The sequence below is a fragment of the Bombyx mori genome, chromosome 10 (assembly GCF_030269925.1).
Source record: "Bombyx mori chromosome 10, ASM3026992v2".
NCBI lineage: Eukaryota > Metazoa > Arthropoda > Insecta > Lepidoptera > Bombycidae > Bombyx > Bombyx mori.
The window spans coordinates 8616359-8639326 of NC_085116.1; the positions used below are offsets into that span (position 1 = coordinate 8616359).

Below are 22968 nucleotides of genomic sequence, written 5' to 3' on the forward strand. Positions count from 1 at the left end.
ATCAAGAGCAATTGCTTATTGGTATTTTTTTTATTTTCATTATTAAAATTAATAACATAATTGCAGCTCAACTCGATTTACCAGTTAATCCGTGTCAGCCATCTCCTTGTGGACCAAACAGTCAATGCAAGGTTTCGAATGGCCTGAGCATTTGCTCATGTTTACCAGAGTACAGCGGATCGCCTCCAAATTGTAGACCAGAATGTGTTGTGAGCGCAGAATGTCCTTCAGAAAAAACATGCAGAAACAAAAAATGTGTGTCACCATGTCCCGACCCTTGCGGTCAAAACACGAACTGCAAAGTTATTAATCACAGTCCAATATGCTCTTGCCAAAGCGGATACACTGGAGACCCATTCTCACGTTGTTACCGTGTAACTAGTAAGTATATTTTGAAACAATAAGTCGTTGATTGTGTATTTTCCTGATAATTTACTATAATACTAATATGTGTACTATTCTCACTTAACAACAATTATTTACCAGTATATAATAAATGTCTCGTTTCATTTTTAGTCACGGAACTTCCACCTCAACAACAAAGAGACCCTTGTGTGCCTTCCCCTTGTGGGCCGAACTCCTATTGTCAAGACCTAAGAGGTATTCCCTCGTGTTCTTGTTTACCCAACTTCGAAGGGAATCCGCCTAACTGCAGACCTGAGTGTACTATCAATGAAGACTGTGCCAGTAATTTAGCGTGCATAAATCAAAAATGTAAAGATCCATGCCCTGGTTCATGTGGTATTAATGCTAACTGTCAGACTCAAAATCATATAGCGATCTGTTCATGTATCGAAAGCTTTACCGGAGATGCTTTCACGCAATGCAAACCAATACCATTTATAGGTGAGTTTTATCAACTTTTTTTTTTAAATTCATGTTCAGATTATACACCTATTGATTTGAGATGAGATGAATTTTAATTTATTATAAAAAACAACAACAACACGTGTTTTCTTGCAGAAGAAAGTGATCCCTGTAATCCATCTCCATGTGGTATAAATGCTGAGTGCTCAAACGGAAAATGTACCTGCTTTGAGGAGTACCAAGGTGACCCATACACTGGTTGCCGACCGGAGTGCTTGGAAAGTTCAGAATGTGAACGGGATAAAGCTTGCATTAAAAATAAATGTAAAGATCCGTGTCCAGGAACCTGCGCGTCGAATGCTGAATGTAATGTCATCAATCACATACCTATGTGTAGCTGTCCTGAACGAATGACTGGCAATGCATTTGTAGAGTGCCGTCCAATAATAGGTATAACAATAACTTTGAGTTCGAACACTAATTTACTCTTTATTTATATAAAATATAATACTATTTATGAATATCTTTCACAGAAGCAGTTATAACGAATCCTTGTGAACCATCACCTTGCGGGCCTAATAGTCGCTGCAGAGATGTGAATAATCAAGCTGTTTGTTCATGTGCACCAAATAACATAGGTTCTCCGCCGTCATGTCGTCCTGAATGTACAATTAGTTCTGAATGTCCTCTCAATCAGGCCTGCAGTAATCAACGTTGTGTGGATCCTTGCATCGGTTCATGTGGTGTTAATGCAGAATGCAAAGTTGTAAATCATAATCCAATTTGTTCGTGTCCAACATTTTACACAGGAGACCCATTCTCAAGATGTATGAGGCAACGTGAGTAATCCAGTTTTACATATAAATGTAAATAAACATAATTATATTTTGCTGTTTATTCAATGAATTTTTAAACTTCCAGCTGAACGTCTTCCTGAGCCAACGAATCCGTGCGCACCATCACCATGTGGTCCAAACTCGGTTTGTCGAGAAGTAAACGGGGCGCCATCGTGTATTTGTTTAGAAGGATTCAAGGGTCAACCTCCCTATTGCAAGCCCGAATGTAGTAGTAATGAAGAATGTTCTCCACACTTGTCTTGTATTCGCAATAAATGTAAAAATCCCTGTGAAAACGTATGCGCTGTAAACGCTGAATGTAAAGTTGTGAGCCATTCGCCGGTTTGCGTGTGCCAATATGGTTTTACTGGGGACCCATTCTTCGAATGTATTCAAGAACCCTTATATACAGAACCTATCACATCTCCCTGTTCGCCATCACCTTGTGGAGCTAATGCTATCTGTAAAGAACGTGACAACGCAGGGTCCTGTTCATGTATCGATGGTTACATGGGTAATCCATATGAAGGATGTAGACCTGAATGTGTAGTTAATACTGATTGCCCGTCAAACAGAGCCTGTGTTAATTATAAATGCAATGATCCGTGTCCAGGAAGTTGTGGTACCAATGCGGAATGTCAGACTGTTAATCATGTGCCCTTATGTACTTGTATTAATGGCTATACTGGTGATCCATTTAGATACTGTGTTTATCAAGGTAAGCAATGTATTTTGTATTAGTATTTATTTATAGCCGCTGTAACCAAAGTGAGATATCGACCTCATGTCGGACAGCTCTATTGTCTACTAGCTCCAGTGACCTAAAACTACGCAGATGTACCTAATTAGGTCGATTTAAAGAAACCATGAACTTAATGATTTTCGAATATTTTCAGATTCTCCAGTACTAGCTCCGGTTGACGTATGTAACCCTTCGCCGTGTGGACCTAACAGCCAATGTAGAACTATTAACGGCCAAGCTGTGTGTTCCTGTTTGATAGAATATGTTGGATCTCCACCTAATTGTCGGCCAGAATGCATAGTCAGCTCTGAGTGTTCGCACGACAAAGCATGCGTCAACAATAAGTGTGTAAATCCTTGTCCTAAACCATGCGGAGTCAATGCTGACTGTAAAATGATTAATCACAGTCCAATTTGTTCATGTAAAAATGCTTACACTGGAGATCCATTTACTGTTTGCACCGCAATAAAACGTGAGTTAAAAAGTGATTGCCTACAACAGATACTTCAAAAATATTTATCATCGTTAACACATTTAATATTCAAAAATTATTTTTCAGATGAACCTGTACCAGATACGAGCGATCCTTGCGTACCCTCCCCATGTGGACCATATTCGCAGTGTCGAAACATTGGAAACAATCCGTCATGTTCTTGTCTTCCAACGTATACAGGCAGTCCACCTAACTGTAGACCAGAATGTATTATACATTCTGATTGCCCTGGTGATCGAGCATGTATTGGTTCCAAATGTCTAGATCCTTGTCCAGGATCATGTGGTATTTCAGCTACCTGTAACGTTCAAAATCACATACCAATTTGTACGTGCATTGAGGGATACATAGGTGATCCATTCACCGATTGTAAACCTAAACCCTTAGAAGGTAAAAACTTAAACCTTTCAATTATGACATATATATGTAATTCTCTTCTGCTTGTTTTCATTTTAATTTTAATTTTAATTTCAGTTGAACCAAGTGTGACAGATGCTTGTACAAACATAAGATGCGGTTCCAATGCTGAATGCATTAACGGTCAATGTCAATGCTTCCCGGAATACCACGGTGATCCTTACTTTAGTTGTCGACCAGAATGTGTGTTTAGTAGCGACTGTGATGAAACCAAAGCCTGTATACTAAAGAAATGTGTGGATCCTTGCATTGGAGCTTGCGGACAGAATGCTATTTGTCAAGTTTTCAATCACATTCCGATGTGTAGTTGTAATAATGGCTTCACTGGTAATGCGTTTGTCAGGTGCAATGCAGTCAGAGGTATTTTTTTGTTTTTACATATCACGTTGAAATTAAATTTTTGTATCAATAATTACATGCATAATGTAAATAAACAAAAAAATTGTTTTTTTAGAACCGACTATCAAACATCCTTGCAGTACAGCGGTATGTGGTCCAAATAGCCAATGCCGAGAGGTACACGATCAAGCAGTTTGTTCTTGTTTACCATCGTATTTGGGCACACCGCCCGCTTGCAGACCCGAATGTGTAGTTAACGCTGAATGCCCACAAAATCAAGCTTGTATGAAACAAAAATGTATTAACCCATGCGCTGGTACATGCGGTTCGAGAGCATCGTGCGATGTCATCAATCATAACCCCATTTGTACTTGTCCTGCTGGTTATTCTGGGGATCCATTTGTAGAATGCAAAGTTTTATACAGTAAGTATAATATTGGCTATACTCTTATTTAAATTTGTGCGATCTAAGTCTAAGTCTAGTCTAAGTGTTTCAGTGAATCTAACTGTTTCTTTTTATACAGATACACCGCCTGTTGTTATTGACCCATGTCAACCATCACCCTGCGGACCTAATTCTATTTGTGAAGTCAAAAATAACAATCCATCCTGTACATGCAAAGAAGAATACAATGGACAACCTCCATACTGTAAACCAGAATGTATAAGTAACAGCGAATGTGCACCACATCTTGCATGCATCAAACAAAAATGTAGAGATCCTTGTATAAAAGCGTGCGGAACAAACGCAGAGTGTCGTGTTGTCAGCCATTCGGCTATGTGTATTTGCCCACAAGGATATTTAGGTGACCCCTTCATTCAGTGTTCTGTTAAAATTGAAGATGAAATTCTTCCTCCATGTTCTCCATCACCTTGTGGACCTAATGCGATTTGCCGTGAACATCACAACATTGGTGCGTGCATTTGCAATGACGGCTACTTCGGTAATCCTTATGAAGGATGTCGTCCTGAATGTATTTCTAACTCCGACTGCCCAGGCGACAGAGCTTGTATCGGTAACAAATGTCAAGATCCATGTCCAGGAACGTGTGGTATTAACTCTGAATGCACAACAGTATATCATTCACCAACTTGCACATGTATTCAGGGTTACACTGGAGATGCTCTCCGTCGCTGCAATCCTATTTTGCGTAAGTTTTATTTTCTATTTTTAATTAGTTTTTGCCCGGTTATGAAAATTCGACCATATTTCCTGATTTATACATTTTCAGTATTTTCTGTTCTGTTTCATAAGTGAACGTTTGAGAAAAATACTGTTTCTAAATATTTTTATTTAATTAAGGTCGTTAAGCTTTATAAAATCGGTTGTCAAACAAAAGAAAATGGTATATAATATTTTATTTTTGCCTATTTAGGCATAATTGATCAGATTGAAACTTTAAACATTATTATTGGTACTTCTTGGAAAGTTTCTGGCGCCATATTTATGTATATATGTAATCACGATAGTCAGTACATAGCCATAGGATACAAATAGCAAAACTAGGCACTTTTTTGTATTATTTTTTTTTAGATAATTTATATAATTATATTTGTTTTTAGCTCAAGAAAATATTCAAGAAAACCTTTGTATTCCAAATCCATGTGGAGCACATAGTCAGTGTCGAGAAATTAACGGTCAGGCGGTTTGTAGCTGTTTGTCCAATTATATTGGAGAGCCCCCCTCATGCAAACCTGAATGCATTTTAAATTCAGATTGTAACTCAAACAAGGCCTGCGTTAATCATAAATGTATTAATCCTTGTCCGGGACCATGTGGCGAAAAAGCTGAATGCAAAGTGTTTAATCATAATCCTATCTGCAGCTGTCATTCAGGTTTCACAGGAGATCCTTTCACGCGATGCTATCCAAAACCAGGTAAGCTTGGGGCTGATTTATATTATGCTACGCTGGCTGATGAGCCAACGGCTTCTACACAGCTGTCATCTGTCAACACGTAAACATAATGACAGTGAACTATTCACATTATTAACATTTGATTAGCACCTTAGATTCCTTATAGTTTAGCGGTACGATGGTAATTTTATAAATATAATTGCCTCTGATCTTTTGGTTTTACTTTTATGCTTTTATATTGATACCTTTTCATTTTTACGGTGAATTGTTTTAGTAATACAAACCATATACGAGGAAAGAAACGACCCATGCGTACCTTCGCCTTGTGGTCCACTCTCAATATGTAGAAATGTCGGTGATCAACCTTCCTGTTCCTGTGCTCCCGGCTACATCGGTAGTCCTCCAAATTGTCGCCCTGAATGTGTTACAAATCAAGAATGTCAAAGTTCACTGGCTTGCATCAACGAAAAGTGCAAAGATCCTTGTCCAGGTTCTTGTGGTCAAAATGCGAAATGTTCAGTTATAGAACACGTATCTATTTGCACCTGTCTGGAAGGCTATAAGGGTGATCCGTTTACTTCGTGTGCACCGCAACCAATACAAGGTAGGTACTTTGAAAAGATTGTTTAAAATTAAATTATTTTTAAATGTGCTTAATATATCATTAAATTTCATATTTTTACAGACCTGGTTCCAGCTGATCTTTGTAATCCATCTCCTTGCGGATCAAATGCCGAATGCAATAACGGGGAATGCTCATGTTTACCCGATTACAGAGGTGATCCCTATCTGGGATGTCGACCTGAATGCACGATCAGTTCAGATTGTCAAAAGAATCAAATATGTGCTAAAAAGAAGTGTTTCAATCCGTGTCCTGACACGTGTGGTCAGAATGCTATTTGTGAAGTCATTAATCACGTGCCTATGTGCAGTTGCCCTGCAGGATTTACTGGAAACTCTTTTGTTACTTGCAATGCTATTCAAGGTATATATTAAAGCCCATTGTTCATTTTAACGTGTTATCATAAGTATTAGTATTAACAATGAAGACGCTAAATTATATTTTTTCTTTCTAGTACCCATAGCGATTAACCCTTGCAATCCAAGTCCTTGTGGACCGAACAGCCAGTGCAAAGAAATTAAGAATGTCGCTGTATGCTCTTGTATACCAGGCTTTTCAGGAAACCCACCTACTTGCAGGCCTGAGTGTACCACAAGTGCAGAGTGCTCTTTAGATAAAGCTTGCAATAACTATAAATGCATCAACCCATGTAATGGTGCTTGTGGCATTGGAGCATTTTGTCAAGTGGTAAATCACAATCCAATATGTTCGTGTCCAAACGAATATACGGGAGATCCATTTACTAGATGTGTACTGAAACGTAAGTATTGGCTCACTAGATTTACGGAAGATAAATGAACAATAAATAAAACATTAACTTTATAAATATTTTAGCTGCAGAAATACAACCGCAAGTTAATCCGTGCTCACCTTCGCCTTGTGGACCAAACTCAATATGCCAAAATAATAATGATTCTCCCTCATGTTCCTGCCTACCGGAATATACTGGAGTACCCCCGAATTGCCGTCCGGAATGTACAAGTAATAGTGAATGTGGAAACCATTTGGCGTGTATCAACAATAAATGTGGAGACCCTTGTGTCGGCGCTTGTGGACAAAATGCTGAATGCCGAGTAGTCAGCCACACGCCGAACTGTGTCTGCCCGTCAGGCTTTATTGGAGATCCATTTATACAATGTTCAATACAACAAATTTTACATGAAAATATCACTCCGTGTGTCCCGTCGCCTTGTGGAAGCAATGCTTTATGTAAAGAACGTAACAATGCTGGTTCGTGTGTTTGCTTACCTGGATATTTCGGGAATCCATATGAAGGATGCAGACCCGAATGCATAGTAAATACTGACTGTCCTTCGAATAGAATTTGTCAACAAAATAAATGTCAAGATCCATGTCCAGGAACATGCGCTGCAAATGCTCAGTGCAACACAGTGAACCACGCTCCGATATGCACTTGTTTACCTGGCTTCACTGGAAATCCTTTCCAAAGCTGTCTTATCATTCAAAGTAAGTATGATATTCTTTTCAACGTAAAACTGCATTATAAATTTTTTTTTATATTTTCATTAATATGTCTTTTGATTTCAGACATTGAAATTGAAACGAACCCTTGCTCACCAAATCCGTGCGGACCAAATAGTATATGTAAAGAAGTAAACGAACAAGCAGTTTGCACATGTTTGGCAGATTATCGCGGCGCTCCTCCAAATTGTAGGCCAGAATGTGTAGTCAGTGCTGAATGTCCAACAAATAAAGCTTGTGTCTCCTTGAAATGTCAAGATCCATGCATAGGACAGTGTGGTCTTAACACGAAATGTCAAGTTATAAATCATAGTCCTATATGTTCATGTATAGAAAGGTTTACAGGTGATCCTTTTAGCCGATGTTTTGCTTTAGTATCTAGCCCACCTACGCACGAGGAACAACCAAAGAATCCATGCTTACCATCGCCTTGTGGACCATTTAGTGAATGCAGAGATATCGGAGGTATATCCTCATGTATTTGTTTGCCTAATTACATTGGGGCCCCTCCAAATTGTCGCCCAGAGTGTACAATTAATGCTGATTGTCCTAGTAATTTGGCTTGTATGAACCAGAGATGCAAAGATCCTTGTCCAGGCTCTTGTGGTTTAAACGCTCAATGTTTTGTCAAGAAGCACATGCCGATTTGCACTTGTCTTGACAATTATGAAGGAGATGCATTTACTGAATGTAAACTTCAAGGTATCTATACATTTTGTCCTTTCGTCAATTTGGCATTATTATAAAAAAGTAATATATTTTAACTCTTTGAATTTTATTTCCACAGAACAAATTAATGATGAAATAGATTTGTGTAATCCATCACCCTGTGGTCCTAATGCCATTTGTAATAACGGAGAGTGTACATGCCTTCCTGAATACCAAGGAGATCCGTTCTTTGAATGCAGGCCTGAATGTGTTCTGAATTCCGATTGTCCCCAAGACAAAGCTTGCCAAAAGAATAAATGTACAAACCCATGTTTAAGCAACGCTTGTGCCGCTAATGCGATATGCGAAGTTTTCAATCATGTTGCCATGTGTAGATGCCCAGAACGTATGACAGGAAACGCATTTGTTCTATGCTCACACCTGGAAGGTACATTGATTTTATTGTAAAAATAGACTGTAAAATAATCACACTATTTAAATGATTTAATTCTTATAAGTGTATGGTATGAAACTGATGATTATTTTTTGGCTTTATTTCAGTTGTCAAACCACAGCCATGTCAACCAAGTCCTTGTGGTCCTAACAGTCAATGCCGTGAAATTAATGGGCAAGCTATATGTGCTTGTTTCATTGGATTTGTTGGAAGTCCTCCATCTTGTAGGCCTGAATGTACAGTGAGCACTGATTGTTCTCCCAACGAAGCCTGCAGCAATCAAAAATGTATCAACCCATGCCAAGGAACTTGTGGAGTGAACGCACAATGCCAAGTTATTAATCATAATCCTATTTGCTCATGTCCATCTTCTCTGACTGGAAATCCATTTGTAAGATGCTTTGTGCAAGAGTTTAAGCCTGAGTATAGTGATCCGTGCACACCATCACCTTGTGGACCAAACTCTATGTGCCAAGAAATTTCTGGAGCACCGTCATGTTCCTGTCTTGATGAATATATTGGAAAACCACCTTACTGTAAACCTGAATGTATCAGTAATACTGAATGCCCACTACACTTGGCTTGCATTAACCAGAAGTGTAAAGACCCTTGCCCAGGTTCTTGCGGATTAAACACGCAATGTCATGTAGTAAGTCACTCTCCAACCTGTTCTTGTGATTTAGAATATACAGGAAATCCATTCATAGAATGTCACCGCATACAAATAATATCTGAAGCAACAACTCCATGTCAACCTTCACCCTGTGGTGCAAATACTATTTGTAAAGAATTCAATGGTGCTGGTTCATGTGTGTGTTTGGAAGAATATTTTGGAAATCCTTATGAAGGTTGTAAACCAGAATGCATAATTAATACGGATTGTCCTTCAAACAAAGCTTGTCTGCAAAACAAATGTCAAGACCCTTGTCCAAGTGCATGCGCACCGAATGCAGTATGCCAAGTAGTGAACCATAACCCATCTTGCTCGTGCGAACGAGGATATACTGGAGATCCCTTCCGATACTGTACACCAGAACGTAAGTTATTTAAAACACATCCATTACTTTATAAATGCCATTAAAATTATTCACATGATTATGATGATTACATTGATGAACATAAATTTACAATTTTATGTTTTACCTATTAAATTTTGTAAAGTACCATAGATTGCAACTGGAATATTTGATTATTAAATTACAGAAATTTTGGAAACGCCAATTAACGTATGTCAGCCCTCACCGTGCGGGCCGAATAGTAGATGTCAAGAAGTCAACAAACAAGCTGTATGTTCTTGTCTACCAAATTACGTTGGGTCTCCTCCTGGTTGTCACCCCGAATGTGTAACTAATGGAGAATGTCCTAGAGACATGGCTTGCATTAATCAGAAATGCGGTAACCCCTGCCTGGATGCCTGTGGAATCAATGCAGAATGCAGGGTTATAAATCATAATCCAATCTGCCAATGCACAATGCATTATACTGGAGATCCATTCACAAGATGTAATCCTATACCCCGTAAGTTTATTATAATTTTTTTTTTGTTAATTTAATCAATTTTCAATAGTTGTTAATTATTCCACGTTGTCCTTTTAGCTCCAGTTGCTAATGCTGATTTAGAACCATACAGAAATCCCTGCGTTCCGTCACCCTGTGGGCCAAATTCCATATGTCACGAAATAGGAAACATTCCCTCCTGCGCTTGTATGGATAATTATATAGGAAATCCACCGAACTGTAGGCCAGAGTGTATAGTAAATTCGGAATGTCCAACATCATTAGCTTGTATACAACAAAAATGTAAAGACCCCTGTAAAGGATCATGCGGATTAGGTGCCATATGTACAGTTTCTCGTCATACACCGATTTGTGTGTGTCCTGATGGCTATATTGGAGATGCCTTTACCATATGCCAGCCAAAACCACCAGGTAATTATAATATAAAAAACTTATAAAGTGCTACCCTTAAAATATATGTTATTGGAGCAATTGCAAAAAAAATTCTAAACGAAATTATAATTACAATCTTCTTTTTAATTTTTAGAAGCAGATATTGTTGATAAATGCAATCCTTCACCATGCGGTTCAAATGCCATTTGTTCTGATGGTGTTTGTAGTTGCATAGAAGAACACCAAGGAGATCCATATATTGGATGCAGACCTGAATGTGTTCTTAGTACTGATTGTCCTAGAGATAAAGCTTGTGTTAAAAATAAATGCATAAATCCATGCGTAGACACATGTGCTTCTAATGCCATATGTGACGTGATAAACCACACGCCAATGTGCAGTTGTCCTCAAGGCATGACTGGAAATGCTTTCTACTCTTGTGATTTCATAAAAGGTATAATATCATATCAGTAAATAATCATTAAATATACAATGTACTTGATAATTTACATGTACTAAATTTTATGTCATTTCGTAGTGCCTGTTGTGACAAATCCTTGCCTTCCATCACCTTGTGGTCCGAACAGTCAATGTCGTGAAATAAATGGGCAGGCTGTATGTACCTGCATCCAAGGTTATATTGGCAGTCCTCCTTTATGTCGGCCAGAATGTGTTGTGAGTTCAGACTGTCCTTCTGACAAAGCGTGCAGCAACCAAAAATGTATTAACCCATGCGATGGATCTTGTGGAATAGAAGCAAAATGCATGGTAGTTAAACACAACCCAATTTGTACCTGTCCAAATAAATACACTGGAGATCCGTTTACAAGATGCGTGCCATTTAGTGAGTATATTCATGATTTAATGATTGGACGATAGTGTTAAAATTCACTATCCTCCAATCTTCAAAAATGTAGATATTTCGAAAAAATCAATACATTATCAACATATTAATAGCATCCAAGGTGTACTAAATTTTTTTTTTTAAAACAAACCAATTTCTAAAGCTCTGAAGTATTATAATATGAAATACTTTCCTACTAAGCTCTTCAAATACCTCTCTCTATCCTTTAAACCGTAATTGCTGTCGTCTAATATGTAATTTCTACAACAACTTATTTTAGGAGTACCTACAGCGGACGTGACGCCTTGTACGCCATCTCCATGTGGTCAAAATTCAATTTGCAAAGAAGTATCTGGAACTCCATCTTGCATGTGCATGCCAGATTTCTTTGGTACACCGCCATATTGCAAACCTGAATGCACTAGTAACAATGAATGTCCCGTTAACAAAGCTTGCATAAATCAAAAATGTGCTGATCCTTGTACCAGCGCATGTGGACTTAATGCTCTGTGTAGGACAATAAGTCATACGCCGACCTGTTTTTGTGATAACGGTTATACTGGTGATCCATTTACGAGATGCTTTATTGAAGAAATTTTATACGAACATTCGTCACCATGCGAACCCTCGCCGTGCGGACCTAATGCTTTATGCAAAGAACATAATTCAGCCGGATCGTGTGTTTGTTTACCCGATTATATTGGCAATCCGTATGAAGGTTGCAGACCAGAATGTACCATCAATACTGACTGTGAACCTAGTAAGAGTTGTATTCGCAACAAATGCCAAGACCCATGTCCAGGAACATGTGGAGCATTAGCAACGTGTGCCGTTGTAAATCATTTACCAACTTGCTCGTGTCTGGAAGGTTACACCGGAGATCCGTATAGAAGATGTGATATTATGCAAGGTATATTTAAAAAACTTTATATATATATTTTATTTATTTATTGCTTAGGTGGGTGGACGAGCTCACGGCCCACCTGTTGTTAATTGGTTACCAAAGCCCATAAACATCTACAACGTAAATGCCGCTACCTACCTTGAGATATGGTAGTTCTAAGGTCTCCGTTTTTATAGTACAACGGCTGCCCCACTCTTCAAACCGCAATGCATTACTGCTTCGCGACAGAAATAGGTAGTGTAGTGGTACGTACTCGTGCGCACTCACAAGACGTCCTACGCAAATTATAATTTTGCGGATTTAATTTTTATTACACGATGTTATTCCTTCACCGTGGAAATCAATTGTGAACATTTGTTATGTACGTATTTCATTAACAAAATTGGTACGTGCCTGCGGGAATCGAACACCGGTGCATCGCTAGATACGAATACATCGGGACGTCTTAGCCATTAGACCACGACGACTTCTTAAAATTTCTCTTCATTTGTTTTAATTTAAATTTTAAGCCACATTTATGATGTTTATAGGTCATAAATCTAATCTTAAATATATCTTCACTTATTTCAGTTCCAACAGCTATATCGATCACACCGTGCGTGCCTAATCCATGTGGCCCGAACAGTATCTGCCACACAGTTAATAATCAGAGCGCATGTTCATGTATGCCTGAATACGTGGGATCACCGCCTGGTTGCAGACCAGAATGTACAGTTAGCTCGGAATGTCCACAGAATAGAGCATGTATCAATTTAAAATGCGCAGACCCTTGTCCAAGTCATTGTGGAATAAATTCCCAATGTAAAGTCATAAACCATAGTCCTATTTGTACTTGTAAACTAGGATTTCTCGGAGACCCATTCACAAGATGTTATCCTCAACGTAAGTAGTGTACATATACTTATAAGATGTAAAACTGATAAGTCACAATTAACTAATTTACATACTTCATTATTACAGCTGAAGATATACCAGTTACTAAGAATCCGTGTTTGCCAAATCCTTGCGGTGATAACGCTATTTGTAGAGAAATAAACGGTTCGCCGTCTTGTGCATGCATACCGAATTTCCTAGGAATTCCACCAAATTGTCGACCAGAATGTGCTATAAATGAAGACTGTCCTTCTGACAAAGCCTGTTTCAATATGAAATGTGGAGATCCCTGTCCCGGAAGCTGTGGCCAAAACGCTGAGTGCTCAGTGTTCAATCATGTTCCATCCTGTGCTTGTATCCAAGGATATACCGGAAATCCATTTTCGGCTTGTTTCCTGATGAAACCTATTCAAGGTAAAGTATTGCAATTAATAAATTACGTATATATAACATAAGCTTACGTGATTTTTATTCTCACCATTGAACTAAATCAGTGAGACAGATTGATTGATTGGACTTTTTAGATTACTAAAAATAGGATAACGCTGCAACTAATGTCTTTGTATATTTCAGATGAAATACCAAAAGATCCTTGCTATCCGTCTCCGTGCGGATTCAATGCCCAATGCAATGATGGAATTTGTACATGTTTAGAAGAGTACTTCGGTGATCCTTACTTAGGTTGCAAGCCCGAATGCGTGATAAATTCAGATTGTCCCCTGAACAAAGTATGTTCAAAGAACAAATGTATGAATCCTTGTCCCGGAACATGTGCACCTACTGCCCAGTGCAGTGTTTATAACCACATACCAATTTGTACTTGTCCCGACGGTACAACGGGCAATGCTTTTGTGGAATGCCATACTATACAAGGTATTTATTTATACGTAAATGAAATATTTTTAACAACCTAGTTGATTATGAAATATACGATAAGATTTTTTTCCTATAAACTGATAATATTATTAGAGCGATCACACACAATGGTTTGTCATTGTGTCTTAACCTTTGCAATTCAAGAAGAGACGTCACATTTTCAATATAATTAGTCTATAATTTATAAATCACATTTACAGTTGTCCACGAGGAACCATGCAATCCGAGTCCGTGCGGACCAAGCAGTCAGTGTCGGTCTGTGAATAACCAAGCAGTATGCTCGTGCTTGCCATCATTCATTGGAACTCCTCCATCTTGTCGACCAGAATGCATAATTAGCGCTGAATGTCCTAGAAATGAAGCGTGTAACAACCATAAATGCATTAATCCCTGTCAAGGTAGCTGCGGATATGGAGCTAAATGTGAAGTTGTAAACCACAATCCCATATGTTCTTGTCCACCACAGTATACGGGTGATCCGTTTACAAACTGCCAGCCGATAGGTAAACTTAAAATTATAAATTTCGAAATGTATACTCTAAATATTGAATTAAATTGGATAATAAATGTTGCAATTGATTATTTACAGTGACAGCGCAATTACCTCCTGTTGATCCTTGCACGCCATCACCCTGCGGTCCATATTCTATATGTAAAGTAATCGCAGAATCACCTTCTTGCACCTGTCAGCCGGATTTCTCGGGAACGCCACCAAATTGCCGTCCAGAGTGTGTCAGTAACTCAGAGTGCCCAAGTAGTCAGGCTTGTATCAATCAGAAATGTAAAGATCCGTGTCCAGGTAGCTGTGGTTATAATGCTGACTGCAAAGTTATAAGTCATGCATTAGTTTGTTCTTGTCCAAATGGTCAAACAGGAGATCCACTTATTTCATGCAGTCCAATACGCGGTAAGTTATGATTTTAATGACCGGTTACTACGTAGCGTTGTTTTAGTAATTTAATGTTTATACTATTTATATTTTTTTATTATTATTTTAGAAACCTTCATTGAATACAGCACGCCGTGTGAGCCTTCGCCTTGCGGTCTAAACGCAGAATGCACGCAGAAAGATAACGCTGGCTCCTGTAAATGCATTGATGGCTATATGGGAAATCCATACGAAGGATGTAGGCCAGAGTGTGTTATTAATAGTGACTGCGCTCCTATGTTGGCTTGTATTCAAAACAAATGTAAAAATCCTTGTCCCGGAGTGTGTGCGCCAAACGCAATTTGTCAAGTGGTTAATCATCTGCCATCATGTCACTGTCCACCTGGCTTAGCGGGTAATGCGTATCAATACTGTGTTACTAAAGTTGAAGGTAAGAATTTACTTAAATTTATTAAAATAGAAATAAATAAAATTTTAACGAAATTGTCATTACTAATCATTCAATGACCTCTTTTTCTAGACGTTAAACCAACACCGTGTAGCCCATCGCCATGCGGTCCCAACAGTGAGTGTCGCGAAGTAAACTCACAAGCCGTATGTAGTTGTCAAGCTGATTTTATGGGAACTCCTCCAAACTGTCGCCCCGAGTGCACCATCAACAGTGAATGCTCTGTTGTGAAATCATGTATTAACCGAAAATGTGTTGATCCATGCATAGGACAATGTGGTAGAAATGCAAATTGTAGAGTTATTTCTCACAATCCGATTTGTTCTTGTCAAGATCGATTTACAGGAGATCCGTTCACTAATTGCGTCCCAAGTAAGTGTTTACAAATACGGTATTTTCCTAATTTTATATTGTGGAATTAATGTCCTTATTTTCTAACATTTTAGTTGCCATATCGAGTCTCGAAACGTATCCTGAAGTTAACCCGTGTATTCCATCACCCTGTGGACCTAATTCCATTTGTCAAGAAGTAAATGGAAATGCCCGTTGTACTTGTGTACCTAATTACAAAGGTTCTCCTCCCCGGTGCAGACCCGAGTGCACAATAAACTCCGAATGCAATGCAGCAACGGCTTGCATTAACAACATGTGCTTGGACCCCTGTCCTGGGGCATGTGGAAATAATGCTCAGTGTATTGTAAACAACCATTTGCCAATATGTTCGTGTTTGCCAGGATATACAGGAAATCCATTCAGTAGCTGTTTCCTGAAACAAGAAGGTAATTAAAAAATCTAATTTAAAAGCTGAGATTAGCTTACAAATTAATTTAAATGTACATCTATATGAAATTAATCGTGTTTTAATATACTTTATTTCAGAACATGTTGACCTATGTTCTCCCTCACCGTGCGGTTCAAATGCTATTTGCGAAGATGGACTGTGCACTTGTATACCAGAATATCATGGTGATCCGTATTTCGGATGTAAGCCAGAATGTGTCCTAAATTCGGACTGTGCTAGGGACAAGGCATGTATTAATAGTAAATGCAAAGATCCATGTATTGGAACTTGTGGAACAGACGCAATTTGTGAAACTATTAATCACATTCCCATGTGCTCATGTCCATCTGGTTTTACTGGTTCGCCTTTCAGTTATTGCACACAAATTTTAGGTAAGGGATAACAGATAATAGCATATGTATTTAAATTTGAAAATGAAGGATTTGAAGATTGAAGGATCTTGCATGATTAAAGTCGATCGAGTTTTTGAAGAACCGTGGTTTGTGGCTCTAGGTTGTACTTCCATATAAATCTTACTATTCATCTGTAACAGGAGCATTCTCTTAAGGATTACATACCTACCTGATCTCCCTACTGACATTCCTAAGTTTAAAAGAAACAACTCATATTGAAGTGGCATATGTGTATTTTTTCTAAATATCTGGATACGTATCATAGTCGTGTTTATTTTCTAAAAGTTAGTAGATTACATTTTATAATTTTTATAATCATTAAAACGTTTTCAGAGCTACCCACGCCTGTCAATCTTTGTGTACCGTCACCTTGCGGACCAAACAGTCAATGCAGAGAGTTGAATGGACATGCCGTGTGTGTTTGTGTGAGTGGCTATCTCGGAAGTCCTCCAAATTGTCGCCCGGAGTGCATATTGAGCTCTGATTGTAAATTAAATGAAGCCTGTTCCAACCAAAAATGCATAGACCCGTGTCCTGGAGCATGTGGTCGCAATACAAAATGCATTGTTGTCAATCATAACCCCATATGCACGTGTTCGCCTGGATTTTCTGGAGATCCATTCTCATCATGCCAAATTATCCGTAAGTATTACAAATCTATGTGCACGGTATTATTACAAACGATTGACAAAATAGATTGGAAAGTTTACAAATACCTCGCTTATCTTTTAGCTGCCACACCGCCTGCGAAGGTCACTCCGTGCCTACCTTCACCGTGTGGTCCAAATTCAGAATGTACAGAGAATGGTGAAAATGCAGAATGCAAATGTTTATTAGAATATATTGGCTCACCTCCTAATTGTCGACCGGAGTGTACAAGTAACACTGAATGTTCTCAAAATATGGCTTGTATTAACAGAAAATGTCAAAACCCCTGCGCAGGGGCATGTGGTATAAACGCTGAATGCAGGGTAGTAAGCCATACTCCCATATGCTTGTGTGAAAATGGATACTCAGGAGATCCATTCCTTAGCTGTAATATAATAGTATCATCCGCAGTGGTGGAACGTCCGACACCTTGTATACCATCACCATGTGGTGTTAATGCTGAATGCAGAGAACGGAATGGTGTTGGATCTTGTATTTGTTTACCTGACTATTTCGGAAACCCATACGAAGCGTGTAAGCCAGAATGCATTCAAAATTCTGACTGCCCTTCGAACCTTGCATGCTACAATAACAAATGCAAAGATCCATGCCCGGGCACTTGTGGAATTAACGCTCAGTGTAACGTCGTTAATCACAATCCTTCGTGTTCGTGTATTGAGAAATATCATGGAGATCCATACAAGATGTGCGCATTTAAAGCTGAATGTAAGTATAACTTGAATAAAATAAAATAGCTCCATTTCAATAAATAAAATAAAATATGCTACTATTGTTTTATCATTCTGTTTACACTAGCTCTTTATTATTTTATTTCCAAATTTGCAATCCTGTTTTTTTCACTTACAGCGGAAATTTTAGACCCTTGCGAACCTTCGCCGTGTGGACCTAACAGCCAATGTAAATCTCAAAACGGCTTGGCGATATGTACTTGCATGCTTGGCTATCAAGGAACACCACCTTCTTGTCGCCCAGAATGTATCACTAGTTCAGAGTGCTCTCTAGATAAAGTCTGTGAGAACTTTAAATGCAAATCGCCCTGTGAAAGAGCTTGTGGATTAAATACAGAATGTAAAGTGATAAACCACAATCCTATATGTGTGTGTAAACCAAAATACACAGGAGATCCATTCACAATATGTTATGCATTACCTGAGCAACAGCCACCCTTAATGGAACCAACAGATCCGTGTGTTCCTTCACCGTGTGGATTAAATGCGGAGTGTAGGGAAATCGGTGGAGTTCCGTCTTGTTCCTGTTTGAATGGATTTTTCGGAAGTCCACCTAACTGTAAACCAGAATGCATACTCAATTCGGATTGTAGTAATGACAAATCGTGCATAAATATGAAATGTCAAAATCCTTGCATTGGTTCATGTGGGCTAGACGCTTTGTGCAATGTTGTGAAGCACGTTCCTGTTTGCTCTTGTCCTAGTGGTTACGAAGGAGATCCATTTTCCATCTGTCACATCAAGCTTCCAGGTAATAATCATATTTTGCAACTTTAGTAAATAAGTTTTAATCTAACTACGCGAAGAATCGAAACCGATCGCTCTTTAACCAGAGAGATGTATTTATGCCAATTCTAAAATAAGTTTTCAATTGTCGGATTTGTTCATCAATCTGTTCAGTAGTTTTTGCATATTGCCCGAAAGAGCTAAAGATTAAACAAGCAGTCAATATAATAGTTTAATTTGGTATTAGATTAAAATATCTTAATTGACTAAAAAATAGTTTACTTTGAATTCAAGCCAAGTTATAGATTTATTTAATTTTGATTTACGAATCTACTGAAACTTTATTTTCTTTACTTTTAGAATTACCACAATCAGTAGATCCATGTCAGCCAACTCCATGTGGACCCAATGCTGTATGCCACAATGGCGTATGTTCCTGCTTACCAGAGTATCAAGGGGACCCCTATTTTGGCTGTCGGCCTGAATGTGTATTGAGCACCGATTGTCCTCTGGATAAGGCTTGTTTCCGTTCAAAGTGTGTTGATCCTTGTCGTGACATGTGCGGAGTCAATGCAGAATGTAATGTCTACAACCATGTCGCTATATGTAGCTGCCCAATGGGACATACCGGAGATGCATTTACCCATTGTAAAATAATTGAAAGTAAGTAAGACATGAAATCTATTCATTTTATTCAATTTTGGTAGTAATCACGTTCTAATGTTAATAGAATTTGTATCTACAGAACCTTATCTTATCTTATCTACAGCATTTATAATGAAATGTTTTATTACAGAACCAGCCAATAAACCTTGTGAGCCTTCGCCTTGTGGACCTAACAGTGTTTGCAGAGAAGTAAATGGACAGGCAATCTGCGCTTGCATCGAATCTTTTATTGGTAATCCGCCAAACTGCCGACCTGAGTGTATTCAAAGTACAGATTGCTCTCCCTCAAAAGCTTGTATAAATAGAAAGTGCCAAGATCCATGTCCAGGATCGTGTGGTCGAAACGCTATATGCATTGTTAACAAGCATAATCCTATATGCAGCTGTCCTGCAAAGTACACAGGATCTCCATTCACTTATTGTTACGGTAAATATGTTTTTATTCTTTAAAGTGCGTTTAAATAATCAGAATCTTAAAAGTATTTTCAAATAAGTTCACAATAAAATGCAGATACTTACCAGCTCAATATCCAATAACTAGTGTTATAACTACTGTTATAAAAAATACTCACTAATAAAAATAAGAAAACATAGCAATTTTAATCTTTTTAACAACGAAATTTTGTTTATTTTTAGTTCAATTAGAAGAAGAGCCACAGTCTAATCCATGCGTACCATCGCCTTGTGGACCAAATAGTCTATGTAAACCAACAGCTGACGGGAAATCTTATGTGTGCACATGCCAACCATCTTTTGAAGGAACTCCACCTCTATGTCGTCGCGAATGTACAACAAGTGATGATTGTTCGTCTGACAAAGCTTGCATTAATTACAAATGTTCGGATCCTTGCCCTGGCTCCTGCGGTTTGAACACGCTTTGCGTCGTTCGACTGCACACACCTATGTGCTCATGTGAAAACGGGTACACTGGAGATCCATTTTTATCATGCTATCTGATGCAGCCAGCACATGAACCAGTTGATCCTTGCAATCCTTCACCTTGTGGCGCCAATGCTCAATGCAAAGAAACACGTAGCGGCGCAGTTGCTTGTATTTGTGAAACTGGATATTTCGGAAATCCTTACGAATCTTGCCGACCAGAGTGTGTGGTTAATACTGATTGCCCATTTAACAAAGCGTGCCTAAGAAACAAGTGTGATGACCCGTGTCCCGGTGTTTGCGGCTCTACAGCAAATTGTGAAGTTATTAATCATGTACCATCTTGCACGTGCGCGCCAGGTTACACCGGAAATCCGTACACGTACTGTCATATCATCATTAATGAACCAGGTAATTGAACTGAATAGTAAATTTTGTTTATTGTTATTTAATTATATAACAAAATTCAAAACGCCATTAAAATGAGGCGCGAAACACATTTTGATTTACTAATCTTTTTTCAGTACCGAAACCGAAAAATCCTTGTTTACCGAACCTCTGTGGCAGTAATACTATATGTAACTACTCCAATGGCCAAGTATCGTGCTCATGTATGCCTGAGTTCTACGGCTCACCACCGAATTGTCGTCCAGAATGTACTGTCAATGCTGAATGTGATAAATCGAAAAGTTGCATAAGACAAAAATGTATTGATCCTTGCATTGGAGTGTGCGGACAAAATGCAGAATGTAGAGTTATTAACCACGCACCTATATGCTCGTGTAGTCTTGGATTTGAAGGTGATCCGTTTATTAGGTGCATGGAAAAGGAAAGTAAGTAAATTAAAACATCATAAATTTGTTAATGAATTTCTGTTATTTTTATTTTATTATACAATCAAATAGATCACAAAAATCATTTATATTAAATTGGTTTATTTAAATTTTAGAAACACCTACGCCAATTACCAATCCTTGTATACCATCTCCTTGTGGATCCAATTCTATTTGTCAAGCTGTAAATGAAATACCGATGTGTTCGTGTGTAGAAAAATATATTGGTTCGCCGCCGAACTGCAGAGCGGAATGTGTCATTAATTCTGATTGTCCAAGCACTGAAGCTTGCATTAACCAGAAATGTAGAGATCCATGCCCTGGCTCTTGTGGTCTTTACACAGAATGTCACGTTTATCAACATTCAGCCATATGTAGTTGCAATGAAGGGTACACCGGAAATCCTTTCCAGAGCTGTCAAATCAAGCAAAATATTGGTAAGAAGCATTGTTACTCTTTTGAAACATTCTTGCTGATGGAGGTAAAAAATCGAAAGAAGTATGACATTTTGTAATTTTTTCAGAACCTGTTCCAAGTACATATGATAATTGTAATCCAAATCCATGTGGCGCAAATGCTGATTGCAATGATGGAGTTTGTAAATGTAGAAATAATTACTTCGGTAATCCCTATCTTAGCTGCCGACCAGAATGTACTCACAGTTCGGAATGCGCAAAATCTTTAACATGTATTAACAACAAATGTACAAATCCATGTATTAATATATGTGGTGAAAATGCCTTGTGTGAAGTATACAATCATATGCCTATGTGTAGCTGCCCTCCAAATACAACTGGGAATGCATTTTTCTCGTGTACACCGATTAAAGGTAGGATATTATTGTGATTACTTTAAGTTACTTTCAGATGAACATGAAATTAATTTTATTATTAACAATTGATTACATTGTTTCAGTAGTAATCCAGGATACGAACCCTTGCCAACCATCTCCTTGTGGTCCAAACAGCGTATGCCGTGCACTTTCAGGACAAGTAATGTGCTCTTGTATAACTGGTTACATCGGTACGCCACCATCTTGTAGACCAGAATGTTTAGTGGATTCTGATTGCACGATTCTTTTGTCTTGTTCGAATCAAAAATGTGTAGATCCATGTCAAGGTTCATGTGGAATGAACGCTGAGTGTAGAGTTCACAACCACAAACCAATATGCTACTGTAGGAATGGACTTACTGGTGATCCTTTCTCTTACTGTAGAGTTATTCAAAGTAAGTTAAAAAATTATTTAAACATCTTAAAGTTCGTTATGATATAACTACAAACTTTAACTAAATTATCATTTTAGAAGAACCACCAAAAACCGCACCATGTGAACCATCGCCATGTGGACCAAACTCTGTTTGTAAATCAAACGGCGAAGAGCCACAGTGCCTATGTCAAACTGGATTTATTGGGTCTCCTCCATACTGTCGTCCAGAGTGTATTTCTAATAGCGAATGCAGCTTCAATAAGGCGTGCATCAACAATAAGTGCGACGATCCCTGTCTTGGAGCATGCGGTCCTAACGCTGAATGTCGAGTTATCAGTCATTCACCACAATGCACTTGCCAATCTGGCTATGAAGGAGATGCATTCAATTTGTGCCACCCTAAACGAGGTATTTATTATATTTTTTTGTGTGATTACTAAAAGACTCGAGATGAAGTTTAAAAGAGGAGAATATATGTGGGTGAAATCACACAGCCAAAAAACCTCCTAAAAGATATGGGAGGGTTTGGCCTATGTACATGTATATATGTAAATGCATTTGTATATAGAGAAACTTATATGTGTCTATAGAGAGAGAAAGAGAAATGTTATTTCCGCTACCAGTATATTTAGTACCTATTTTCT

General features: G+C 38.3%; 1 protein-coding gene across 1 annotated transcript in view; it reads left to right on the forward strand.

Moving 5' to 3' along the window:
- Positions 1–22968, forward strand: part of LOC692894 (notch-like protein) — a 105220-nt gene that overhangs the window by 69193 nt on the left and 13059 nt on the right. The window contains exons 71-113 of the mRNA XM_021347059.3: positions 67–381; positions 517–846; positions 964–1257; positions 1341–1646; positions 1729–2361; positions 2540–2857; positions 2945–3268; positions 3353–3655; positions 3750–4058; positions 4159–4785; positions 5198–5512; positions 5766–6095; positions 6177–6476; positions 6568–6873; positions 6948–7580; positions 7662–8297; positions 8383–8691; positions 8805–9734; positions 9901–10215; positions 10294–10626; positions 10742–11041; positions 11126–11431; positions 11712–12341; positions 12906–13217; positions 13296–13622; positions 13782–14081; positions 14285–14587; positions 14674–14991; positions 15083–15403; positions 15494–15793; positions 15868–16200; positions 16301–16594; positions 16949–17257; positions 17348–17989; positions 18131–18763; positions 19099–19401; positions 19535–19831; positions 20041–20694; positions 20808–21116; positions 21233–21553; positions 21640–21945; positions 22032–22343; positions 22421–22732. Coding sequence (XP_021202734.2) covers positions 67–381; positions 517–846; positions 964–1257; positions 1341–1646; positions 1729–2361; positions 2540–2857; positions 2945–3268; positions 3353–3655; positions 3750–4058; positions 4159–4785; positions 5198–5512; positions 5766–6095; positions 6177–6476; positions 6568–6873; positions 6948–7580; positions 7662–8297; positions 8383–8691; positions 8805–9734; positions 9901–10215; positions 10294–10626; positions 10742–11041; positions 11126–11431; positions 11712–12341; positions 12906–13217; positions 13296–13622; positions 13782–14081; positions 14285–14587; positions 14674–14991; positions 15083–15403; positions 15494–15793; positions 15868–16200; positions 16301–16594; positions 16949–17257; positions 17348–17989; positions 18131–18763; positions 19099–19401; positions 19535–19831; positions 20041–20694; positions 20808–21116; positions 21233–21553; positions 21640–21945; positions 22032–22343; positions 22421–22732 — 16608 coding nt within the window. The remainder of the gene's footprint in view (positions 1–66; positions 382–516; positions 847–963; positions 1258–1340; positions 1647–1728; positions 2362–2539; positions 2858–2944; positions 3269–3352; positions 3656–3749; positions 4059–4158; positions 4786–5197; positions 5513–5765; positions 6096–6176; positions 6477–6567; positions 6874–6947; positions 7581–7661; positions 8298–8382; positions 8692–8804; positions 9735–9900; positions 10216–10293; positions 10627–10741; positions 11042–11125; positions 11432–11711; positions 12342–12905; positions 13218–13295; positions 13623–13781; positions 14082–14284; positions 14588–14673; positions 14992–15082; positions 15404–15493; positions 15794–15867; positions 16201–16300; positions 16595–16948; positions 17258–17347; positions 17990–18130; positions 18764–19098; positions 19402–19534; positions 19832–20040; positions 20695–20807; positions 21117–21232; positions 21554–21639; positions 21946–22031; positions 22344–22420; positions 22733–22968) is intronic.